General features: G+C 32.1%; 2 protein-coding genes across 6 annotated transcripts in view; both read right to left on the bottom strand.

The window, feature by feature from the left end:
* Window positions 1–3,864: 3,864 nt before the first annotated feature.
* Window positions 3,865–6,374, bottom strand: LOC111694788 (uncharacterized). 2 transcript variants are annotated; one of them, XM_023463815.1, is made up of 2 exons: window positions 6,093–6,374; window positions 3,865–4,314 (listed from the first exon to the last, which is right to left on the bottom strand). In XM_023463815.1, exons 1-2 carry the CDS (start codon window positions 6,365–6,367, stop codon window positions 4,119–4,121), a joined length of 471 nt encoding a protein of 156 aa, XP_023319583.1. In that variant the 5' UTR covers window positions 6,368–6,374; the 3' UTR covers window positions 3,865–4,118. The 2 variants fall into 2 exon arrangements, with proteins under 2 accessions (XP_023319583.1, XP_023319582.1); XM_023463814.1 differs by having other exon boundaries at window positions 4,100–4,314; window positions 6,060–6,374.
* A 4,001-nt stretch (window positions 6,375–10,375) lies between these two features.
* LOC111694805 (rho-associated protein kinase 2) overlaps window positions 10,376–22,021 on the bottom strand; it is a 29,363-nt gene continuing 17,717 nt past the window's right edge. For 2 of the 4 annotated variants that reach the window (XM_023463832.1, XM_023463830.1), the window contains exons 22-29: window positions 21,772–21,846; window positions 21,604–21,702; window positions 18,999–19,104; window positions 17,713–17,777; window positions 17,380–17,505; window positions 16,587–16,655; window positions 10,902–11,217; window positions 10,376–10,606 (exon numbers count right to left, since the gene is read on the bottom strand). In XM_023463832.1, the coding sequence (XP_023319600.1) occupies window positions 11,170–11,217; window positions 16,587–16,655; window positions 17,380–17,505; window positions 17,713–17,777; window positions 18,999–19,104; window positions 21,604–21,702; window positions 21,772–21,846 (588 nt within the window). In that variant the 3' untranslated portion in view covers window positions 10,376–10,606; window positions 10,902–11,169. Of the gene's footprint in view, window positions 10,607–10,901; window positions 11,218–13,943; window positions 13,995–16,586; window positions 16,656–17,379; window positions 17,506–17,712; window positions 17,778–18,998; window positions 19,105–21,603; window positions 21,703–21,771; window positions 21,847–22,021 lie in introns of all 4 variants that reach the window. The other 2 variants (XM_023463833.1, XM_023463831.1) reach the window with 2 other exon arrangements.

The following is a 22,021-nucleotide window of genomic DNA, read 5'->3' on the forward strand; positions in this document are numbered from 1 at the left end:
AATCTAAGCCTCCCAAAAGCTGAGATTTGTCATATTAGGTTTTTTTTTATGTTTAAACGAAGAAATAGATTTTTCCTTCTTCCTTCAGTTATGGTTCTAAGAGCTTGGTTCAGTTCTTTCAACATTTGGCGGTGGGTTGAGTCTAATACGAGAGTTAAAATTGGATCTTTTTGAACTTTAAGATTAAAAGTATTAATTATAAATGCAATAAAAGTATAATATGATTAAAGTTTTTTCTCCGAGAAATAAAAATTTTATACTATTTGATAATGGTTACAGTTTTGGCTTATTGATATATATATACTAAGATAATCTTCTAAAATACAATATTTGTAAATAAATACCAGTTTAATGTTGACATTAAATATCCAACAATGTCCATGAGAAAATTTCATTTTTTCATGTTTTTCATGTCATATTTTTTACTTAAACAATAAGTAATGAAAACAGAAAAGGAAATTAGTCATTGCCACAAACTCAAATTTTCTATTCCCTATATCTTTGCAACCAGGTGGTTTAAATCTTTGATATTTCAAACTTAGTTGATCTATTAAAAAACATGGTTTGAAATATCTAAGGTCTACGACATTGTGCAGCAAAGAATGATATAGTGATTAGAAAATCAACGTTTGTGGCAAAAAAAGAGGCTACCCTTCATTAAAGAAGTTTTTAGCTTTCACGACATTTCAAAATTATCGATCGCCGATTTCTCTTTAAAAAAATTATTTTTGAAAATGGAAATCGCCGACTTTAAAGTTATCGTTTTTGGTATACAAATTTGAGGGTTATGTCGTGAATAGTTTTACTCACTCTTTAAGCTCAGGATCCCTGAAGAATATTTAGATAATTTCTTTAAAATGCCAGCTTTCTTAACCAACTCTAGGGTATGGGATGAGGTTGGAGTTTGATGTGGATCCATGATTTTCTTTTGGTTTCTTATCTCCAGGTTTCGGGGCTCTCCGCTTTCTTTGATTTCTGTTGTGTCGGCTCCTGCAAAATATTTATCTTCTCTAACCATTTATATTTTAAGACGAAATGGGTTCTCATTACATCGATATTTTAAGGCTAGATGGGTTCTCATTCCATCGATATTTTAAGACTAGATGTGTGCTCAAACCATCGATATTTAGACCTATAGATGTGTGTTCAAACCATCGATATTTTAGGACTAGATGTGTGCTCAATCCATCGATATTTTAGGACTATATGTGTGCTCAATCCATCGATATTTAGACCTATAGATGTGTGCTCAAACCATCGATAGTTTAGGACTAGATGTTTGCTCAAACCATCGATATTTAAGGACTTGATGTGTGCTCAAATCATCGATATTTAAGGACTTGATGTGTGCTCAAACCATCGATATTTAAGGACTAGATGTGTGCTCAAACCATCGATATTTAAGGACTAGATGTGTGCTCAAATCATCGATATTTAAGGACTTGATGTGTGCTCAAATCATCGATATTTAAGGACTTGATTTGTGCTTAAACCATCTATATTTTAGGACTTGATGTGTGCTCAAACTATCTATATTTTAGGACTAGATATTTGCTCAAACCATCGATATTTTAGGACTAGATGTGTGCTCAAACTATCGATATTTAAGGACTTGATGTGTGCTATATTTTAGGACTTGATGTGTGCTCAAACTATCTATATTTTAGGACTAGATATTTGCTCAAACCATCGATATTTTAGGACTAGATGTGTGCTCAAACTATCGATATTTAAGGACTTGATGTGTGCTCAAACCATCGATATTTAAGGACTTGATTTGTGCTTAAACCATCGATATTTAAGGACTTGATTTGTGCTTAAACCATCGATATTTAAGGACTTGATTTGTGCTCAAACTATCTATATTTTAGGACTAGATGTGTGCTCAAACCATCGATATTTTAGGGCTAGATATTTGATCAAACCATCGATATTTTAGGACTAGATGTGTGCTCAAACTATCGATATTTAAGGACTTGATGTGTGCTTAAACCATCTATATTTTAGGACTAGATGTGTGCTTAATCCATCGATATCCTGGACCTATAGATATGTGCTTAAACCATCGATATCCTAGACGGACTAGATATTTGCTCAAACCATCGATATTTTAGGACTAGATGTGTGCTCAAACTATCGATATTTAAGGACTTGATGTGTGCTCAAACCATCGACACTTTAACTAGATGTGTGCTTAATCCATCGATATCCTGGACCTATAGATATGTGCTTAAACCATCGATATCCTAGACCTAGATGTGTGCTGAAACCATTGTTAATTTAGGACTAGATAGGTACATTTAGACCTAGATGCATGTGTTCAAACCAAAGATACTTATATCCATTCCTATCTTAAATCTAAATAAGTATTCAAACCATCAATATTAAAACTATTTGTAAACGAATAATATTTACCTTAATCAACAAATTCATTAAAAGATAATGTATTTTAAACCTAACAATGCTAAAGTCTAGGTATAGAAAATATGTTTTCTATGCGATGATGGTAAAAGTCCAGGTATAGAAAATATGTTTTCTGTACAATGATGGTAGAAGTCTAGGTATAGAAAATATGTTTTCTGTACAATGATGGTAGAAGTCTAGGTATAGAAAAACTCAAACTGTCGATTATATGTTTTTTATTAAAAACGATATCGCTTAGTTCAGATTATTTTCAACCATCTAGCCCTAAACCATCTAGCCCTAAACCATTAATGGTTTTATCTATTCCGACACAATGCATAGAAAACTGATTTATATCTTGGTTTTAAAGAATAATTTATGTGAAATTGGAAATAAAAAAATTGAGTGAAATCCCGTTTATCATGTTTCCTCTCTTATTCAGCTTGAAGAGCAAAAACTTTGAAATGGGATTATTCAACTTAGGACCAGACGTAGGGATGGGCATAGATTTGGGGCCGCTTTTACACATTCCAGAAGTATCTGAGATTATTAACATATAACAAAATACGATTTTTTATAGTTTGCTCTTATGATTTTAAGCAACAATTTTTTTTTCTCTCACCCAAAAAGATTTTTCATAACGAAATATCAAAATGATTTTACTAAACGTTTTGATTTGAGACTGTGAATTCTGTTATATCGAATAATCTAAGTTTGAAATATCAAAGGTTTACACCATCAGGTTGCAAAGATTTAGGGATAGGAAAATTTGAGTTTGTGGCAATGGCTCAATTCCTTCTGCATAATATAATAAAAGAAAACTTAAATTTTTAAATACTAGATCAAATATCTCAGATTCTTGTAGAGCTTTAATTAAAAATTCAATAACCTTGTAAGTTTAAAGGGAGTGGCAGGGTATGTAAGGTAGTTTATTGTAGAGTTTTATTTACATTTTTTGTCGACGTTATTTAATAATTAAAAAAAACTAATTCTGAAAGGGTATCCACCCTCAAAGTAGGAGTTTTGAACGTAGCGTTTGCTCTCAAACTCAGGATTTACAAATCTTTAAAAAGTATGTCTCAAATGAACCAAAAAAGAAGTTTTCCACAACACTGCATACTCAGTTCAAATAAAAGAATATTTATATATCAAGCTCCTAACTTGGACCGGAAATTAAAAACTACAACTTCCTATTTAAACTTATTTAAAAGAAGAATTACAAATGTCATATTAAAAATGCTTAAATTTCTTTAAATCTATATGCATTTGAAAATTTTGAAAAAATTAGTTAATAAAAGTTTGAAATGTTCTTTCTTCTTCACCTTACTACAGTGTTATAAAGGTTAAAAATACAGTGTTTAAAAAAAACACTAATTCATAAATCGATTATTTATTTTGATAAAAAAACATTGGTTTTACTTCTAACTACTGACGTTTAAGAATTTGCTCGGGGGGGTTGAAAATAGCATTGTTTAGTCGACTGGTTTTAATTTGAAGTTTGATATGAAGTCCCTGCACAATGATCACGCAAGTTTCGATAAAATCTTCAATTCAATGTCTCCTGGAATGTTATTAGTGAGTAGTTAGTTTTATTACTAAAGAAAATAAGAAAAAAATTTTAGTTCAGTTTTCATATGGTAAAACAAAGGGATTTTTCGAGATTTTTCCACGGATTTCAGATATTTAAACGATGTGCAAAACAAAAAGATTAAACCTCAGTACTTACGTTCTTCTGATGGAAAAAAAGGGGAAGAGCTAAATTTATCTTCAGAACTAAAGCTTGTCTCGGAGCTAGCACGTCCTGTTTCTGGGTTCTTGGCAGATCCTTGGTTTAGGATCTCCTGAACCTTCTTGAAGAAATAATCAGGACTTCCTGATCTCTGGTTGGAGCTAGGTTCAAGGTTTCCTGATCTCTGGTTGGAGCTAGGTTCAATTGATTAATGATTGAATTTTTAATTATGCTAGTAAAAACAGACCATAGCAATTATAAGCTAAAAATAAAACAAACAAATGGATTTTTGAACTTTGAACAAGGAAAATATATTGGAACAATTTTGAATTCACAATGTCTTGTTTTTATTATTTAAAACTCATTGAATTTCATATCAATAATTTATATTAATTGAAACTGAAAGTTGGAGGTTTACAGTTTACTGTTTTAATCAAAACTAAAGTATGTATTAATCTACTGGAAATTCAAGACGCTTCAAAAACAAAATTCAAGGTGTGCGACACCAGTTTGCAATGATACACGGATTAATAGTATTCTCTTTTAGTTTTTAATTTTTCTCCCTTAATGTTACGATTGCTCTTTTAACTGGTGGAAAAGACTTAAATATTGCTTTTCACTTTAATAACTAAAAAGCCTAAAAACTCATGAGGAGTTGTTAGTTAGAACATAGAACGGCTTTGATTCAATAAAATCTAAAATTTCATTTTAATTTAGCTTCGGATCTAAAATTCACAGATTAAATTTTTTGAAGACCTTTAAAAATGTGTAGACAAGTTTCACATGAGATTTTTTTATGCACTGTAAATCCATACCTTGACATTGTGAGGCCTTTTTTCAAGAGTTATTTTAGGGTTGAAAATGATGCTGATATACCTGATACTCCGTCTAGCTCTGATCTCCATTATTCTCTCCATTTCCAGGGTTCGGACGGAGATGAGCTCCAGTAGGGACTGGATCTTATTCAAACCTGAAATGAAATATCGTTCAGGAATATAACGGAAGTTTAGACGCTAATACAATCATAATTTGCATGTAAGAGAAATGGAAATAATTCTTATAAGGAAAAGTTGGAGAACGATTTTGCGATTTGTAATAATAGTTTAAACTCCAAAAATGTGCCCTGAGATGGATCTTATGTGTAGTGGATATTGTTAATCTTGAATATCCAATGTGGGCCCTCTTAAATTTTAAAGGGGGTATAGGTTGGTTCACGGCGAAAAAAAAGCGCTTTTGATTGCTACTAATCTAACTTCTATCTGTTGCGTCTATAAGGAGAAACTTGTTAAAAACGACTGAACAACAAATATATATAAGAAATATGAATTATCAACTATATACAAATGCGTCGGATTTGTTTGGAATCAAATTGATTTTTTTACAATACGAGTTATATGTTGCAACTTTCTTAATTTGTACGGACGCTACGTTCTTCGCAATGGAGTCGTTTTTTACAAGTTTCTCCTTATAGACGCAACAGATAGCAGTAAGATTAGTAGCAATCAAAAGCGCTTTTTTTTCGCCGTATGTCTATACCACTCTTCATTTTTCACGAACACTCCCTTTAATATCAATGCTTGATCCATTTCATTTAGGTATCCCTGCAAGACCAATACGGGATAAAACTTTTTAGAGTTACATTAGTCAGAACCGTAAAAAATCTTTGGCTGCATACATGATCTATATCTATATCTAGAAAAAAGAAATATCTACTGATCTGTTTGAATGTATGTCAGATCAAAACTCATGAACCCCTTAGGTTTTGATTGGGAAACTCGGTAGGACCACGAAATGTTCGGTTCGGTACTTAAGTTAAACCGTAATCTGGGGCCATTTTTCCCTTTTACATGGGTTAAATGAATCCCAATAATGTGAGGGTTTGCCCTCAATTATTTTTTAGTTACTTCCGGCATTCCACTTCNCTGATCTCTGGTTGGAGCTAGGTTCAAGGTTTCCTGATCTCTGGTTGGAGCTAGGTTCAAGGTTTCCTGACCTCTGGTTAGAGCTAGGTTCAAGGCTTCCTGATCTATGGTTGGAGCTAGGTTCAAGGTTTCCTGATCTTTGGAGAAAGCTTGGTTGAGAAATATCTGTTTGTGTACTCCTGGTAAGATTAATGATGTTCTGGTTATCTCTAGCCCGGAGAAATGTTCCTAAGAAAACGTCCCCGTCTTCTCTCAAACTTCTGGATTCCATTAGAGTCGGGAGGAGGATGAGAAGAAGGAAACTAAATACCATGGTCGGATTGAAGGGTGGGAGTAGAATGAGAAACCAAGGTTGAATCAAGTATACTGCTTTCATCTATTCTTGACTATGGGGATTCCCTACTTTCTAATTACTAGGTTAATAGTTTGAAAATTGTAGTCCTGATCGGACAAGTATTTTGATATATCTATACTTAAATGAATTCCATGGTTTTTTTTGTTAACCCAATAATATTACAACGAACTTGTAGAGGTCATGGATGCATTCTCTCTCATAAAATTTTATTTTGTTCCGCAAATAAGAAATAAGATTTTCTTGATTGAAGTTTGCGCTTAATTATGGCTTCAGGCAACCATGAGCCACAGCTTTTCCCATTCCACGCCAAAATCGTCTTCCGAAAAGCCATGTGTCACACTATTCGATCTTCCATGCCACAATTGGAACTTTTTAACATTCAATTTAAAACAGAAACCACTACGTGTGTAAATAAATAAAATTTAGAAATTAAAATTTCACACATTATGAGTGAAAACAATTACACTCCCATTTGAACGCAACCTTAAAATGTCTTGTATCCTTGCAATTTTGTACAGAGGCGAAGGTGAGGGGGGGGGGGGACAAAAACAAACATTTTGAAGATCATATATATACATATATATAATATATACAATAATTGAAATAAATCCTATTTTATTACAGAATAAATGTAGTTAATTGTAATTATAGTTACTATATCATTAAGAGTGTCACTATAAATTGAGACTTTAGAAAAAACGCTCTTACTCACTAAATTTTAAATTTACGCTGTTGAATTCTAAACACATATAAATAAAAAAGACAGATTAGATTTCATTTTTTTAAGATTCCTGATAAACATCTTTAGAAGTTGCTTTTAGAAGCTTAGTTTTTAACACTCTGTACAGACTCTGGCAGAAAATTCCTCTTTTAGAAATGGCAAGAGACACCAAAAGCCTCTCAGGCCTCTCTGGCATGTATAAAAATATAGGAATTATAATTCATAAACAATTGCAGATGATCCAAAATCGCAAATTCATTTCCATATTGGTGGATTTGCTATTTTATAGGCTCTTTAAAAAAGTCTCAATTTATAGTGGACAACCTTTAGAAGCCTTATCTAGATAATAGGCTTTAAGGGCACTTTGCGCCCATCTTCAATTTAAACTTTTAGTTGTGGCTTGTGATGATCTTCTCTTTGTACAGTCTAAAACAGAAACAGACAAGTTTGCGGATTACAATATAATTTTTCACGCATTTTCAAAATTTTGCAGAAAAAAACTTTTTAACACAAATTTTTATCATTAATAAACCTTCTCTGGGGTCACGTGAGGTCCCACACAAAATTTGGGCCAGATCGGTTCAGCCGTTTTGGCGTTTATTGGATAAAAACAAACAAACAAACACCCAAAAAAGACAACAAAGTATATATCTTCTATTTCAATTGTGGACATGTTCTCTTTGTGAACATTGTAAAACAAAACAAAAAAAGTTCACGGATTTCATAAAAAAATGTTCGTGGATTTTGAAAATTTTAAAAATTTTAATGAAAATCGAATTTTCATGGAGGCAAATTTTTGATATTTTGATCATAAATAAGCCTTCTCAGAAGCCACGTGAGGTCTCTGACAACATTTAGGCCTGATCGGTTCAGCCGTTTTGACGTTTATTGGATACAAAGAAACAGACAGACAGATAAGCTAAATTTATAAATAGATATACTTAGGTTGGGTGTCTGGATGTTTTTTTGTTTGTCTGTATCCAATAAACGTTAAAACGGCTGAACCGATCGGTCCCAATTTTTTTGTGGGACCTCGCGTGACCCCAGGGAAGGTTTCTGGATGATTGAATTTTCAAAAATTTGCCTCTAGCAAGATTTGATTTGAAAGTTTTGAAAATCAACGATATTTTTTAGAAAATCTATGAAATACTTTGCTTTTGTTTTACAATGTTTACGAAGAGAACATAATCACAATTGGAATAGATGATGGGCGTGAAGCGCCATATATGCCTAGTCTTTATATATACTTTGCTTGCCTGTCTGTCTGGGTCTCTGTTTTTATCCAATAGACGTCAAAACGGCTGAACCGATCGGGCCCAAATTTTTTTGTAGTAGGGTATAAATTAAGAAAGGTGGAAGCTGAGATTTAGGAAAGGAAGTCTTTTATCTGATAAGAGTTTGTTAATGCAAGAAATGATTGGGAAATTGAAATCAAAACCAAGACCACTAATTTGATATACATCATGAATGGGGTCAAGGAGAGGGGAGGTAAAGAAAATTCTAGGAAGGGGGGGGGGTAAAAAAAATATACAAAAGTAAATTTGATATTCAATATGACTGTGTTAATCCAGGTTGAGCTCAGCGAATGAATCACGACACGACAGCTTAAATACAATGTTGGGAAATATTGGTTTGTTTTGTGGTTTTTAAGTGTTCCAAATTCTACAGTATATTAACCAAAAAGAATTCCAAATATTTATATTTTTTATTCAAGAAGCAGGAAATCCCATTATTATTCAGAGAAATGTGGTGATATAATTATCATCTCTAACAGTAACACTTGTTAAAACGGTTTTATCAAATTCGACTACAGTGTCCTTCAAACCATGACAAACGCCTTTAAGCCTTTGAAATGATTTGTACCATTCATTTGTCAATCTTATTTAAAATTAAATTCTTGAAATTATTATCACAAAATACCTTTAATTTTTCAATTTAAAGCCTGCCTTTTGTGTTTTTCAAAATGGCCGAAAATAAGTTAGATTGACAATGAATGCAACAAATTATATCAAAGTTGCACATTTTATCATCATGTCCCAATTAATCAATTGAATGTTTTACTTAATCATTTAAAGAAAATGTAACCATGAACGGATGGAAGAAAATTGAGTATTTCCCGTATAGGTCTCCTCTTTTGTGGTTAACCCGAGATAAGCCACATTCTTAAAATTGTCAAGATTTTTTTGCTATACACTGTCGGGAAATAATTAGGGATAGATGTGATTTCCATTTTCAACAATAAAAATGTTGAAGACATTTAATAATCTAGAAAAATTTTAATCGCAAGAATAATTTATTTAACAGAATCGATTTTCTTATATTACTATGTATAAGTAAAGGCACTCAAGAATTATTTATCACAGTTCAGAAAATAATTCTTATTTATCAAAAACGTTTCTCCACGGCTCAAATTCTTGTTAAATGCTCAAGTTATAAATTTAATAAAAAAAATATATTTTATAAAAATAAATATTTAAACATTTAAAATATTTGGAGTGGTAAGAAAAGGAGCCAGGGAGGGAAGAACGTGAACATATTGAAATTATTTAGTTCTAAGAATTCAGAAAGTAAGCTTTAATTACAGCTAAATTATACATGTGTACAATATATATATATAAATATAGATAAAGAAGAAATGGGATTAAAATCACCACGTTTATAAATTATCAACACGGCTCGGCGGTCATTTTTAACATCAATATGATTAATTTAATTGGCGAGAAATAAAGGGTCAAGGAAGAGGAATGTTACGGCTGAATCTAAGAATCAAATACAGAAAATTAAATAAATTAAATCTATTTGTTAATCATCCAAAGACAGGGGGGCCGGGGGGGGGGGCTGCGCAAATATTTTGGTTTAAGAACTAAGGCCACAGATGTCGACGGGAAAAGTTTTATTAAAAGTTTAACTAAAGTTTTAACTTCAACGAATTTACCACTTTGAATTAAAAATAAATGAAATAAAGTTCAGGATAAAGAAATGATTTTGTATAAATGTATAAACCGTATTTTCGCCTGCTTTAGGTGAAGTTAGAACAAGTATCTTTATTTCATGAACAATCACTATGCCCATTTGTATGGCACAAGAAAACTTAGCTTTTTAGCATAATAAAGGAATTGATGTTTTGTAAAGCTTATCTGAATAAGAACAAATAATTTTAAAAGATTGTTCTCACTTGAGAAAATGAGGTTCGGACGGATTGGGTTTCATTTCTCCTGACTTATTAATCATACAGAGAAACATAGCTCAGTAGGTTAAACCTTAAACTGTACGGATATCTGCAGGGGTACTTCAAATTAAATGCGTTCTATCAAAAGACTGAATGAAAATTCGTCACACAAAGTTTTAGAAAAATATTAAAAATTAACAATTAAAAAGCTCTAAATCCAACAGCAGCTGTAATTAAATCAATTAAAGGATATCTATGTTTGTTAATTGTATTATTAAAGGGATTGTAAGCGTAATTTCAAATGATCCTCAATTAAAAGATTGCAATGATTCGATTTACAACGGTACCCTTAAACGCGTTGTCTGATTAAGTATAAATTAGAGCTCCACGTTTCAGGTATTGAAAACTATTTTTTAAACTTTCAATTGTTGTATCTCTGCAAAAGTAATCTGCGCATTTCTTACTTATAAGACTGAAGAAATGATCAGAATTACTGCTGAAGTCAGAAAACCGACGTTATCTTCTACATTTATGATGAGAAAAGGTTTCAAGGATACCGTTGTAAATTTGGCATTGCCATCTTTGCACGGAGTGTGACTTACATGCTTATATTCCCTTTTAATACTAATAATTCTTGTCGGAATTGCTTTATATCAGGGTTTCACGTAATACATTAGAGGAGACAAATCATTTAATACTCAGAGAAACCCTCCGACTAATCTCTTGTCTGATCAGCAGAGCGCTGATTGAATAAATAAACATGAATTAAATTGAACTGGTTTAGATGTCTAGGTATTGGTGCTGTCACCAACCAACAATAATATAAAACTCTACTTTAAAGCTTTTCTTCAACCAAACACTCTCGAACCGTCATTTCTTGTTGAGAGATTGATTGTTGGGTAGTGTAGAGGACTTAACCTAAACAGATTAATAATTATATTCAGGGTTAAATATTGTTTAATGAACCGGCATATCCAGGGTTAAATATTGTTTAATGAACCGGTATATCCATGGTTAAATATTGTTTAATGAACCGGTATATCCAGGGTTAAATATTGTTTAATGAACCGGTATATCCAGGGTTAAATATTTTTTAATGAACCGGTATATCCGGGTTAAATATTGTTCAATGAACTGGTTTATCCAGGGTTAAATATTGTTTAATGAACCGGTATATCCAGGGTAAAAAATTGTTTAATAAACCGGTATATTCAGGGTTAAATATTGTTTCATGAACCGGTATATCCAGGGTTAAATATTGTTTAATGAACCGGTATATCCAAGGTAAAATATTGTTTAATGAACCGGTATATCCAGGGTTAAAAATTGTTTAATGCTCTGGCGTATCCAGGGTTCAATATTGTTTAATGAACTGGTATAGCCAGGGTTAAATATTGTTTAATGAACCGGCATATCCAGGGTTCCATATTGTTTAATGAACCGGCATATCCGGGTTAAATATTGTTTAATGAACCGGTATATCCAGGGTTCAATATTGTTTAATGAACCGGTATATTCAGGGTTAAATATTGTTTAATGAACCGGTATATCCAGGGTTAAATATTGTTTAATGAACTGGTATATCCAGGGTTCAATATTGTTTAATAAACCGGTAGATCCAGGGTTAAATATTGTTTAATAAACTAGTAGATCCAGGATTAAATATTGTTTAATGAACCAGTATATCCAGGGTTAAATATTGTTTAATGAACCGGTATATTAAGTGTAAAAAGTTTAATTTTGTTTAATGAACCAGTAACCCAAGTGCACAGGGTCAAATATTGTTTAATGAACCAGTTTATTAAGCGTAAAAAGTAAAATATTGTTTAATGAACCGGTAACCCAAGTGCATAGGGTTAAATATTGTTTAATGAACCGGTATAATATGTGTAATTTTTTTTTGAATTGTTTAATGAACCGGCAACCCAAGTGCATGGAGTTAAATGTTGTTTAATGAACAGGTATATTAAGTGCATAGGGTTAAACATTGTTTACTAAACCAGTTATCAAAGTGCATAAGTTAGATATTATTTACTAAACCAGTTCTCCAAGTGCAAAGGGTTTAGATATTATTTACTAAACCAGTTATCCAAGTGCATAAGTTATATATTATTTACTAAACCAGCTATCTAAGTACATAGGGTTAGATATTATTTACTAAACCAGTTCTCCAAGTGGCATAGGGTTAGATATTATTTACTAAACCAGTTATCCAAGTGCACACAAGGTTAAATATTGTTATATTCCCCCGCATGAAATCATTTCGAAATGGAATTTGAAGAGCGTAACTTGAATAATTTGAATATACTGTAGAACATTTAGAAACGAAGTATCTACTTTCATATCTATATCATTTGGCTTTAGTATAAGTTTTTTTATTTGTCATTTTGGCGTGCCTAGAAAAACGCTAAACTCATAAAACACTACAAAGATAAAACGCTACCCCATTAAACTTCACTCATAAAACGCTACCAGCAAAAAAGGCAAACTTTGAATCGTAACTTACTGTTTTAGAAGTAGAATTTTGCCAGTCCATCTTTTTAACACGTTCCCATTTACTTTTGGCATAATGAAAAAAGCATTCTTAAGGTTTCACACTAGAAAAATATTCAGCAAGAGTAGCTCGAAAATATTTTAGAATCTTTATTGTTTTTATTTAAAAACTCATGCTCCCGTAGTGGCAACATAGTGAAATTGTTGAATATTTGCAAAATGACATATTTGAGTATTATAACGATATTGAGGATAAATTTCGTCGCTTTCCACGCGCCGGTATTAAACCCAAAAGCTGTGTCAATACACACTATATAGTAATATAGTACGATATTATAATTGACCATTTCCAACCTCCCCCCATTCTTGGCTCGGTAACCCCTCCTGTGTCAAGTTTGAAAATTTAATTAGTAGTGTATAAAAAGTATAATTTATCATCCAATCTAAAGTTCAATTTTAATTTTATGAAGTTTTGATAGAGTAGCGTTTTTCTTCTCTATAAGCGTTTTATCTATTTAGCGTTTTATGAGTGTAGCGTTATTTTAGTATGACCGCCATTTTATGTCGACCTAATAATAATATCAAATAAATTTAAAGAAAGAACCTAAGATTGATTGATCAAGGATCATGGCGAAGACCTAAACCAACATTAATTTTATAAATGACTAAAAGACTGAATCTACTTCTTCTAGTAATCTTTTCATCGAATTCTCTGATAACAACTCTTCCAGCACCATTACCCCATGCAATATCTTAGTATTTATATCTAAATGGTGCAAGCAAGAAAACACAAGAGTAATTTTATGCTCAAGACCCAATTTCAGTTTTTACATATTCATAATATTGCGGCATTATGATTTTTTTTTAAATGTCTAATTATTTTATAAATTCCAGGGTTACGTGAAGCCGGAGGCAAGACTTACTAAATAGAAATGTAAAAAAATAATGTGCCCTAATCTCAAAAACAATTTAAAAATAACGTTGTACAACTAGAAAGTACGGAAGCTAAGGTTTTCAAGAAAATTCCAAATTTACACTTTTCTCAAATACTACACTTTGCTTGGCATGATAAAATTCCAGTGTTAAAATCCATAAATATGTAAAATCTGAACAAAGGTCTGTCAGGAAGATGCAGTGAGTAGTTTGAATACCCTGGGGAAGGGGAGCGAAGAGCTGAAACCTTCTCATTTCTCAGCTGAACCCTGAACCAAACAAGACTAAATAAACAATTCAGTAAACAATTCAGTGTTGGCATTCTTCCTTTCTCAACCTTATCTTCTTGAATGGGATAAAAAGCCCTTTCTCTTATAGGAAACTAGATTTAAAACAAAAGATAAAGTTTAAGAATAGAAAAGGAAATACAGGGTAATAAATCTTCAGTTTTAATAACGTCTGTTTGAATGAATAGAAAATGTATTTTTAATGCAATAAATTCAATTTGTTAATTTTTTTTCATTTACAGGTTTAAAAATCATGAAGGAACAAAACATCAATATTGCGTTTTGATGAATTTTCGATTTTAATAATGTCTGTTTGAATGAATAAGTATTTTTTAATGCTACAGGCTGGCCAAAAGTTTTTGAGAAAAATCCGTACAAAAATCCGTACATTAAAAAAAAATCCGTGCAATTCATACAAAAAAATAATTTTTATTTCTCATTTCTATTATCTTTCATTTTCCATTGAGTTCTTATGTGATGGTTAAAACTTTTCATCAAAGGCTGACCTTCAGGCGCGTAAACGGGGGGAGGGGGGCAGTAATCCTCTTGGGCTCCCTCTGGGATTTATAGGCAAACCGTCATTTTTTTTAGCAATAATGAATAACGCTATGTGAGTAAGTAATCCTTGACCTTAAAATTATAAAAGATTTAAAGTTAGGATGATTTTTGTAAAATCCTTTGCACTTTATCAACATTCTACAGTCTACAGTGTTCCCAATAAACATGAGAATTAAGTGACGACTTTAAGCAACTCTTTAATTTTCAAATGTAAAGATACAACGAGACAAACCTCCTTTTTGAAAGCTTTAAACATGTAACAAGTAAATGATGAGGACTTGTTAATTCCCATGTTTATTGGGACATGACATGAAAACCATTTTTTACCAGTGTTCATTAATCTAAGGTTTCTTTTTAAGCTAATATTTTGAATAATCAACAGTTTTTTTTGAACTTTGGCAATCTAAAAATATAATTTCATATTTCATGCGAACTTTGACCCGTCGAAAAATTTAGCTTTTTTATCAATCGGTACATTGTGTTTTCTTCAAAAATATTTGATCTAAATTTAGTCAAAAAATTTAACATTTTAAGATTTTTGACTTGTACTCAAAGAAGCGTTAGTAAATAATATGAGGCCTAGAAAGACTAAATTTACGCTTAAAAATAACTGAAATTTTGTGCGTATCAATGACACCATGATTGAAAAGGATTGAACAAAAATTCTTCCCTCAGTACGAAATACGCAAAATACTGCAAAGTTTTTTGTAGGACACCATGTACTTTTGGAACATATTCTCGAATGAACACTTCTAGAACATATCTCAAAAAGATTAAAGAATGAATTTTAATTGTCAACTGAAACAACAATCAACCTAATATAATTCGGAATGAACTTCATTTCGACGACACTTTTTTTGATAATTGACATGCAAAAATTTGCTTTTGTTGTCAAAATAAAAAAAAAATAATGTTTTTCCGGGCTGAAACTTCTGACTTTATCCGTACAATTTGACATTTGTTGGTAAAAATGAAATGGTACAATCCGTACATTTTGGCCACCCTGTATATATTTGAAGGATAATTTTTTCACTGAAAGTAAAACAACTTTGTATTTTGATATAAATATTTGAAATACTGTTTTCCTGACTAGAAAGGAGGAATATAAATCTTTAAATATTTTATAAACCTAACACATTTTCCGACAAAAATATCTAGATAAAACTTCAGACAGAGCTGCACCAATTTTCCCACAATCTTAAATTTCTTTTTCAAATTTTCTAGAAGAAGAAGTATTTAGATTTAAATTTTGTAATATCAGAGAAGCTTCCAAAACACATTTTTAATAACAAAGTTTTTATACGAGGCATGATACAGTGCAGCACACGTTTGCTTTACATTAAAACAATATACAAACACAGAATACTTAAATATACGCAGATATCTACATGGAATCATCAACTTATCTAGCTACCTAAGTATGCTGTTTAAGAAACATTTTTTATATTTTATTTTATAAAAAAAATCAAATTTTTTTAGTTCAATTTTTTCTGTAACCTTGTGGATTACATTTATCCACACCAAAGTATGATACTAGTTTTGTGGTATTTTTTGCACATGTGATCACATGTGAACTTTATTTTAAGAAGAACAAGGAGGTTTGCTTACCAATTATAATAAAGCGGTCGTCGTATATATCGATACGATGAAGACGACTTTTCTATTTACGTTTGGATTTCTATCAAGCTTTTTTCATATTACAAGTTTACAAGCAAACAAAAAAAGTTTTTTATTGACAGCTTCTCTTTGTGTCCATGCTTAGTGTTTGGAAGCTTGGTGAAAGTCAAAAACTAAAATAAAAGTCGTCTTCATTGTATTGATATATACGACGACCATTATAAATACAATGATAAATGAAGTTGTGTTGCAATATCACAGTATTGGTACAAATCTACCAGAGTGATATTCAAATTAGATATGCCCTAACAGTATTGGTGTGTACTGGGATATTTACGTGTACTATTGGTATGGACTGGGATATTTACCTGTACTATTGGTGTGTACTGGGATATTTACCTGTACTATTGGTTTGTACTGGGATCTCATCGACTCTTGTGGGGATATCTTTATACTACCTCCGTCATTCTAAAAAAATTACAATTATTATTATCAAGCATTCATTGGCCAAGTAAAATATTTGAGAACAATGATTATTCTAACTTTTTTACATCGAGATCTTGTAGAGAAAATGAGAATTGAAAATTTTTTTTGCTAAAAAATAGATTACTCTAATTGGTTAAAAAATGACACTCTGAAATTGGTAAGAAATAAGGCTCTAAAATATTTTAACATATGAATGAGCCCCAGTAATGTGCCCCCCCCCCCCACCGTTGTAAGAGATGAACCCTGGAATTTGTAAGAAATGAATCACTGAAATCTGTGAAAATAATAAACTAATATTTCATAGAAGCCTTGAATATAAGTTCTACTGAATAAATTATTAAGTTTAATTGGTGAGAATTAAAAGTTTCTAAATGGTTCTAACAAGAGCAGTGAGCAGAAAATGAAAAGTAAATAATTTATTTGGCTGACATGCATACACACAAAACCAAGCAGAAGATTCCATTTCGAGGGAATTTGAATTGATTTATAGGACTTAGATTTAAATAAAGAAAGCAGAGGGGGGTGGATTCAGAATTCTGAATAAAGATTTACAAATATTTAAGATAAATGTATAATGTATATAACTCGAGTATGGATATCAGGATAAATAAAGAATAAAAACAAATAAAGATACGAGGTTAAAAATATGAAAAGAATATGGATGTACATTGTACATTAACGGTACAGGATAAGTAAATCCTAATACCTGTCCTGCCGCTTTATATCCAGACTTCTGAATACGCTTTAGAAGCCGAGCAACCCAGAACTGTTGTTCCTCGATAGATGGAGCCATCAGTAACATCTCCTTAGCCGTTGTAGGATCATAACTCACCTAATGTCAACTTACACATTAATTCCAGTTTTGGTATTTTTTTATGAGGAATTAGAATGGCAAAGTAAAATTTCTCGTACTGTTATGACACGTTTTGTAACGACATCAAGGCCAAGAACGGATAATTTTGGAAAATATACATAATACATTAATAATAGAAATTAATTCTTGATGAAAAGATAAGTTTTGGGTTCTATTGTTCCTTACCTTGCAGGGTACAACACCTTCTCCGTTCCCAGTAGAATGATCCTTATGCAGCTTAACTCTACATCCTAGAATAGGTTTAATTATGTAGCTTAACTCAACATCATAGAATAGGTTTATAACGATAAATTACTACTTAACCGGGAGTTTTCATGAGGATAATTAAATTGAGGGGAAAACCACTTAGCCTTGGGCCTCCTCGACGAAATCAATAGAACTTTGAATTATGATTTTAATTATCTTATTCCTTACTAATGCATATGGAAGAATATTTAATTTCTTGATCTAAATCTTGAATTAAATCTGTATGGATCACAGAGGGAGGATAAGTAATTATCCTCCCTGTAAAGAGGGAGGATAAGTAATTATCCTCCCTGTAAATAGGCAGGATAAGTAATTATCCTCCCTGGAATTAAAAAAGGAGGGAATTTAAGGTTGGTTATTTCGTTGAACAGGAGATTAATTAAGTAGCTTAACTCTACATCCTAGGTTAAGTTTAATTATGCAGCTTAACTCTACCTACATCCTAGAATAGGTTTAATTATGCAGCTTAACTCTACCTACATCCTAGAATAGGGTTAATTATGCAGCTTAACTCTACCTACATCCTAGAATAGGTTTAATTATGTAGCTTAACTCTACATCCTAGGATAGGTTTAATCATTAGCTTAACTCTTCATCCAAGAATAGGTTTAAATATGTAGCTTAAGTCTACAATCTACATCCTAGAATAGGTTTAACTAAGCAGTTGGATACAAAAATGCATTTAGACATTTGTTCAAATACGGGGTTCGGCGGGAAGTTAAATGTGAAATTTGAGATTTAAAAAAAATTGCTAAAAAGAGGAACAAGATTTAATTATATTCCTCTTGTATGCTTTAATGTATCTTCATATCAGGAAATAGATATTTGATAACATTAAGTCCAGAATCCTGATTTAGGGAAACCGCAAAAATTCATCTTCAACGAATTTAAATCTTAGCATTTAGAAAGCTTCTTTCAACTTGATTGATTAGGCAATGCGTAAATACAGTTTTGATTTTTTTAAACTTGTCTACTATTTATTTCAATGAAATATTGTTTAGGGTTTAAAGGGCGTAAACAAGTTGTCAAGGGGGCTTAAATTTTTTCTTTCTTTCCAGGGGGGAGACTTAGCACCCGTTGGGGACTGAAACTCCCTAAAACCATATATTTTACTGATCCAGGGGGGGGGGGGCTGCTCCCTCTTTGCGCCCCTTCCCTTGTGAACGCTTCTTTTCAACCATATTAAAATATTCGAATGTACTCACGTCTACACTCCACTGCAGGAGGGGGTCTGAAGGGGGCCCAGAGGGGTTTAGTGCACACCTCACAACTAGTCGGCATATGGAAGGTTATCTGAACGAACTCATGACCCTAAAAATAGTATTTCTTATAATCAATACTTTTTGATTCGTTTGTTAGCGTTCATAAGCATCGTCTTCCTCCGGGCCCTGCTTTTTCTCGAGTTATAAAAACAACAAACAGACAAATAAATATACATATACTAAAATTACAGGGCGCTTTTCTAATATTTTACATGTTAACCATTGCTATTCATGCTGCCATTTTTCTTAGTTATTGTAAAACGTATAATTCCTAATTAAAATTATTTACTTTTCTGATAGAGCTTAGAAGATTATTCTTTTTAAAATAATAAAGTTTCAAAAATTGTAAATTTGAATCTTCATTCTTAGTTTCCAGTTTGACAGTCCAGAAACTGTTTTGTGGATTTGAGATTTGTTTCCGAACCCATTTAAGGTTTTACCTTTTTTCATACATGCTCAGGTTTATTAGAATTGCAGCCTTCTAGTATACTGTATTTATATATCTGGTTTTATATCTGGTTCATATTTGTAAACAAAATTTAAGGTTATAATGTACACATTTTATAAAATAGTCGGGCACTCGGCATAAAAAAAAAGAAAAAAAAATTGTCTCGAATCGGTTTATCTAGTAGATAGTCAACCTACAGTATATTTACGACGGGGGTGGGTGGGTTAATTTTTATGTTTGTTACACTTCTCTAAGACAAGGTTTGGCCAGTTAAAGTTAACAAACATACACGCACACTGCGACTCTACATTACATAAAGAACATATACATATACATATATATATATATAAATCCAACTTATGTAATAAATAATCCCATACTAATATTATTCTAGATATATTGAAACAAATCAATACCTAGTATAATAAATGAATACAGATACTACCCAACCCTCGTTTATCAAACAACATGGACCATACTGTGGGGGTTCTTGGACGGAACAGAGATGAATTGGGTTTAACTCGCTCCCTAAGAGATTGAAAAAAAAAACGGTAAAATACTACAACCTNCCTTAAAAACAACTGACATTTTTTTCTAACCCGGTGTTAGGTATTTTCCCAAATGTGCAACTTCCAAAGCGGCAATTTCTCAAAGTTTAGGTTAGGCCTTCTAAGGCGCCCCATGCTGCAATGGGGCAGAGCGCCGCGGCAATGGCAGCATTGGGAATTTTCAACTTAGGAAATTGCACATATGGGAAGATGCTACTTGTTATATGTACCCATGGGAAGTTGCTACTTGGGAAATGTACCTAAAAGCACTAAAATGTCCCCTAATTTTTCTTTAGAAAATACATCACGAGAATGTAACAGCTTCAAACCATATTGGGTAATTTTTTAATACCTGAATTCGGATCTAAAACGCCAATACAAATATATTACCCCCCCCCCCCCTCCTCCCACTGCCAATTCTTTATTATCTGAGGAGAACGATCTGTAGATTGTAGAACTGAATTGATTTTATCAAGTTTTTGACCGAGGATGTTGAGATGAAGAAATTCTTTGATGTTTATTTCCTCTTGCTTCTTCTCAGTAGATTCATTGCAAATATAATGGTTCATTGCTTCTATAGGATTATTTATTTTATATATATCGGCTATATAGAAGAATGGGGCGCAACCACTGTACACTTACAACTGTTTACTAATAAAGATATACTATAATTTAGGCCAGAATTTGCTTATACTAACAGAGGCGCAACTAGGGTATGGGGAGGCCGGGCGCCCCCCCCCCCCTAGCACCTGAGAAGGGGGGGCCCCCTGCAGAATGATTGGCGAATATCAGTATCACAAGAGTCAGGAATAATAAAACCAAAAGAGTTATTGTAGAAATTGTATTCTACTATGGTTATCTTTAAAAAAAATACTTAAATCTTTCTGAATTCTCAAGGATAATGGCTAAAATGTAAGATAGTTCCGAACTGTATTGAATTTGTGTTGAAATATCAAAGGTTTACACCACTCGGTGCAAAGATTTAGGGATTAGGATTGAGTTTGTGACAAAAACTCAGTTCCAAGTCATAACGTTCTGAGACTGCACCTAGCAAACTTCTAACTGATTATCATATTTGATAACTGTAACATTTTTATCTTCTTTGAAAGAACTTCTATAAAACCGAAAATGAAATAAGATTATGAATGTTGGTAAGAATGATCAATCATAAATTCAATAACTTTAGGAGAAAACGTAACATTATCTGTCCTTTTCCAATGTAGATGATTAAAATTATATATGAATTTTATGTTTTTTTTTCTTCAGAATACCAGGTACCGCGCACACATAAGAATTGAATGACTCATATCGTTAATTTTACAGATGTTGAAAGTATAAATTAAAAAAAAAAAACACGATAAAATACCGATTTGAATTGAACACAGCCAATTCTGCATGCAACAACTGAAAATTTTGCCCCCCCCNCGCCTCTGTATACGAATCAAATATTCAGTACGGTCTCGGTATAGTTCCCGGCCTATTAAATTAGTAAAGAGCTTGGACACTTGTTATGGAGACTTATAAACTTGTGATTGTACATTAATTATCCTACCTTCATTGTAAATGTCTGAACTTTCTCAGTTTCATTCATGACAGGAGGAGTAGCATTCTCATCCGGTTTCCTGCTCTCTCCCTCACCAGCATATAAAACCTAATATAAAGTGCACTTTAAAAAAGTCCAAAGTATTTTTTTAAGCATATTTTTTGCAAGTCTATTAACCTGGAATATTCTAGGTATTTCTCTAGCCTCAGCTCGGATCACATCTCCCTGAGTTACACTCCGCACATGGAAAACCTGAACAGTTCAAAATATCATTAATGCCAGGTTTTCATAGGTTATATTAATTACATGATTTTTAAAAATCATCAAATAAAAGAGAAAAGTAAGAGGAAGGATTTTAAATTTTAAATTTTAACTACAAAGCCAAAAAGAAGAGAGTTCAAAATATCATTTTTATTTATTCTACGCC

Source organism: Eurytemora carolleeae, unplaced genomic scaffold (assembly GCF_000591075.1).
Source record: "Eurytemora carolleeae unplaced genomic scaffold, Eaff_2.0 scaffold9, whole genome shotgun sequence".
Taxonomy (NCBI): domain Eukaryota; kingdom Metazoa; phylum Arthropoda; class Copepoda; order Calanoida; family Temoridae; genus Eurytemora; species Eurytemora carolleeae.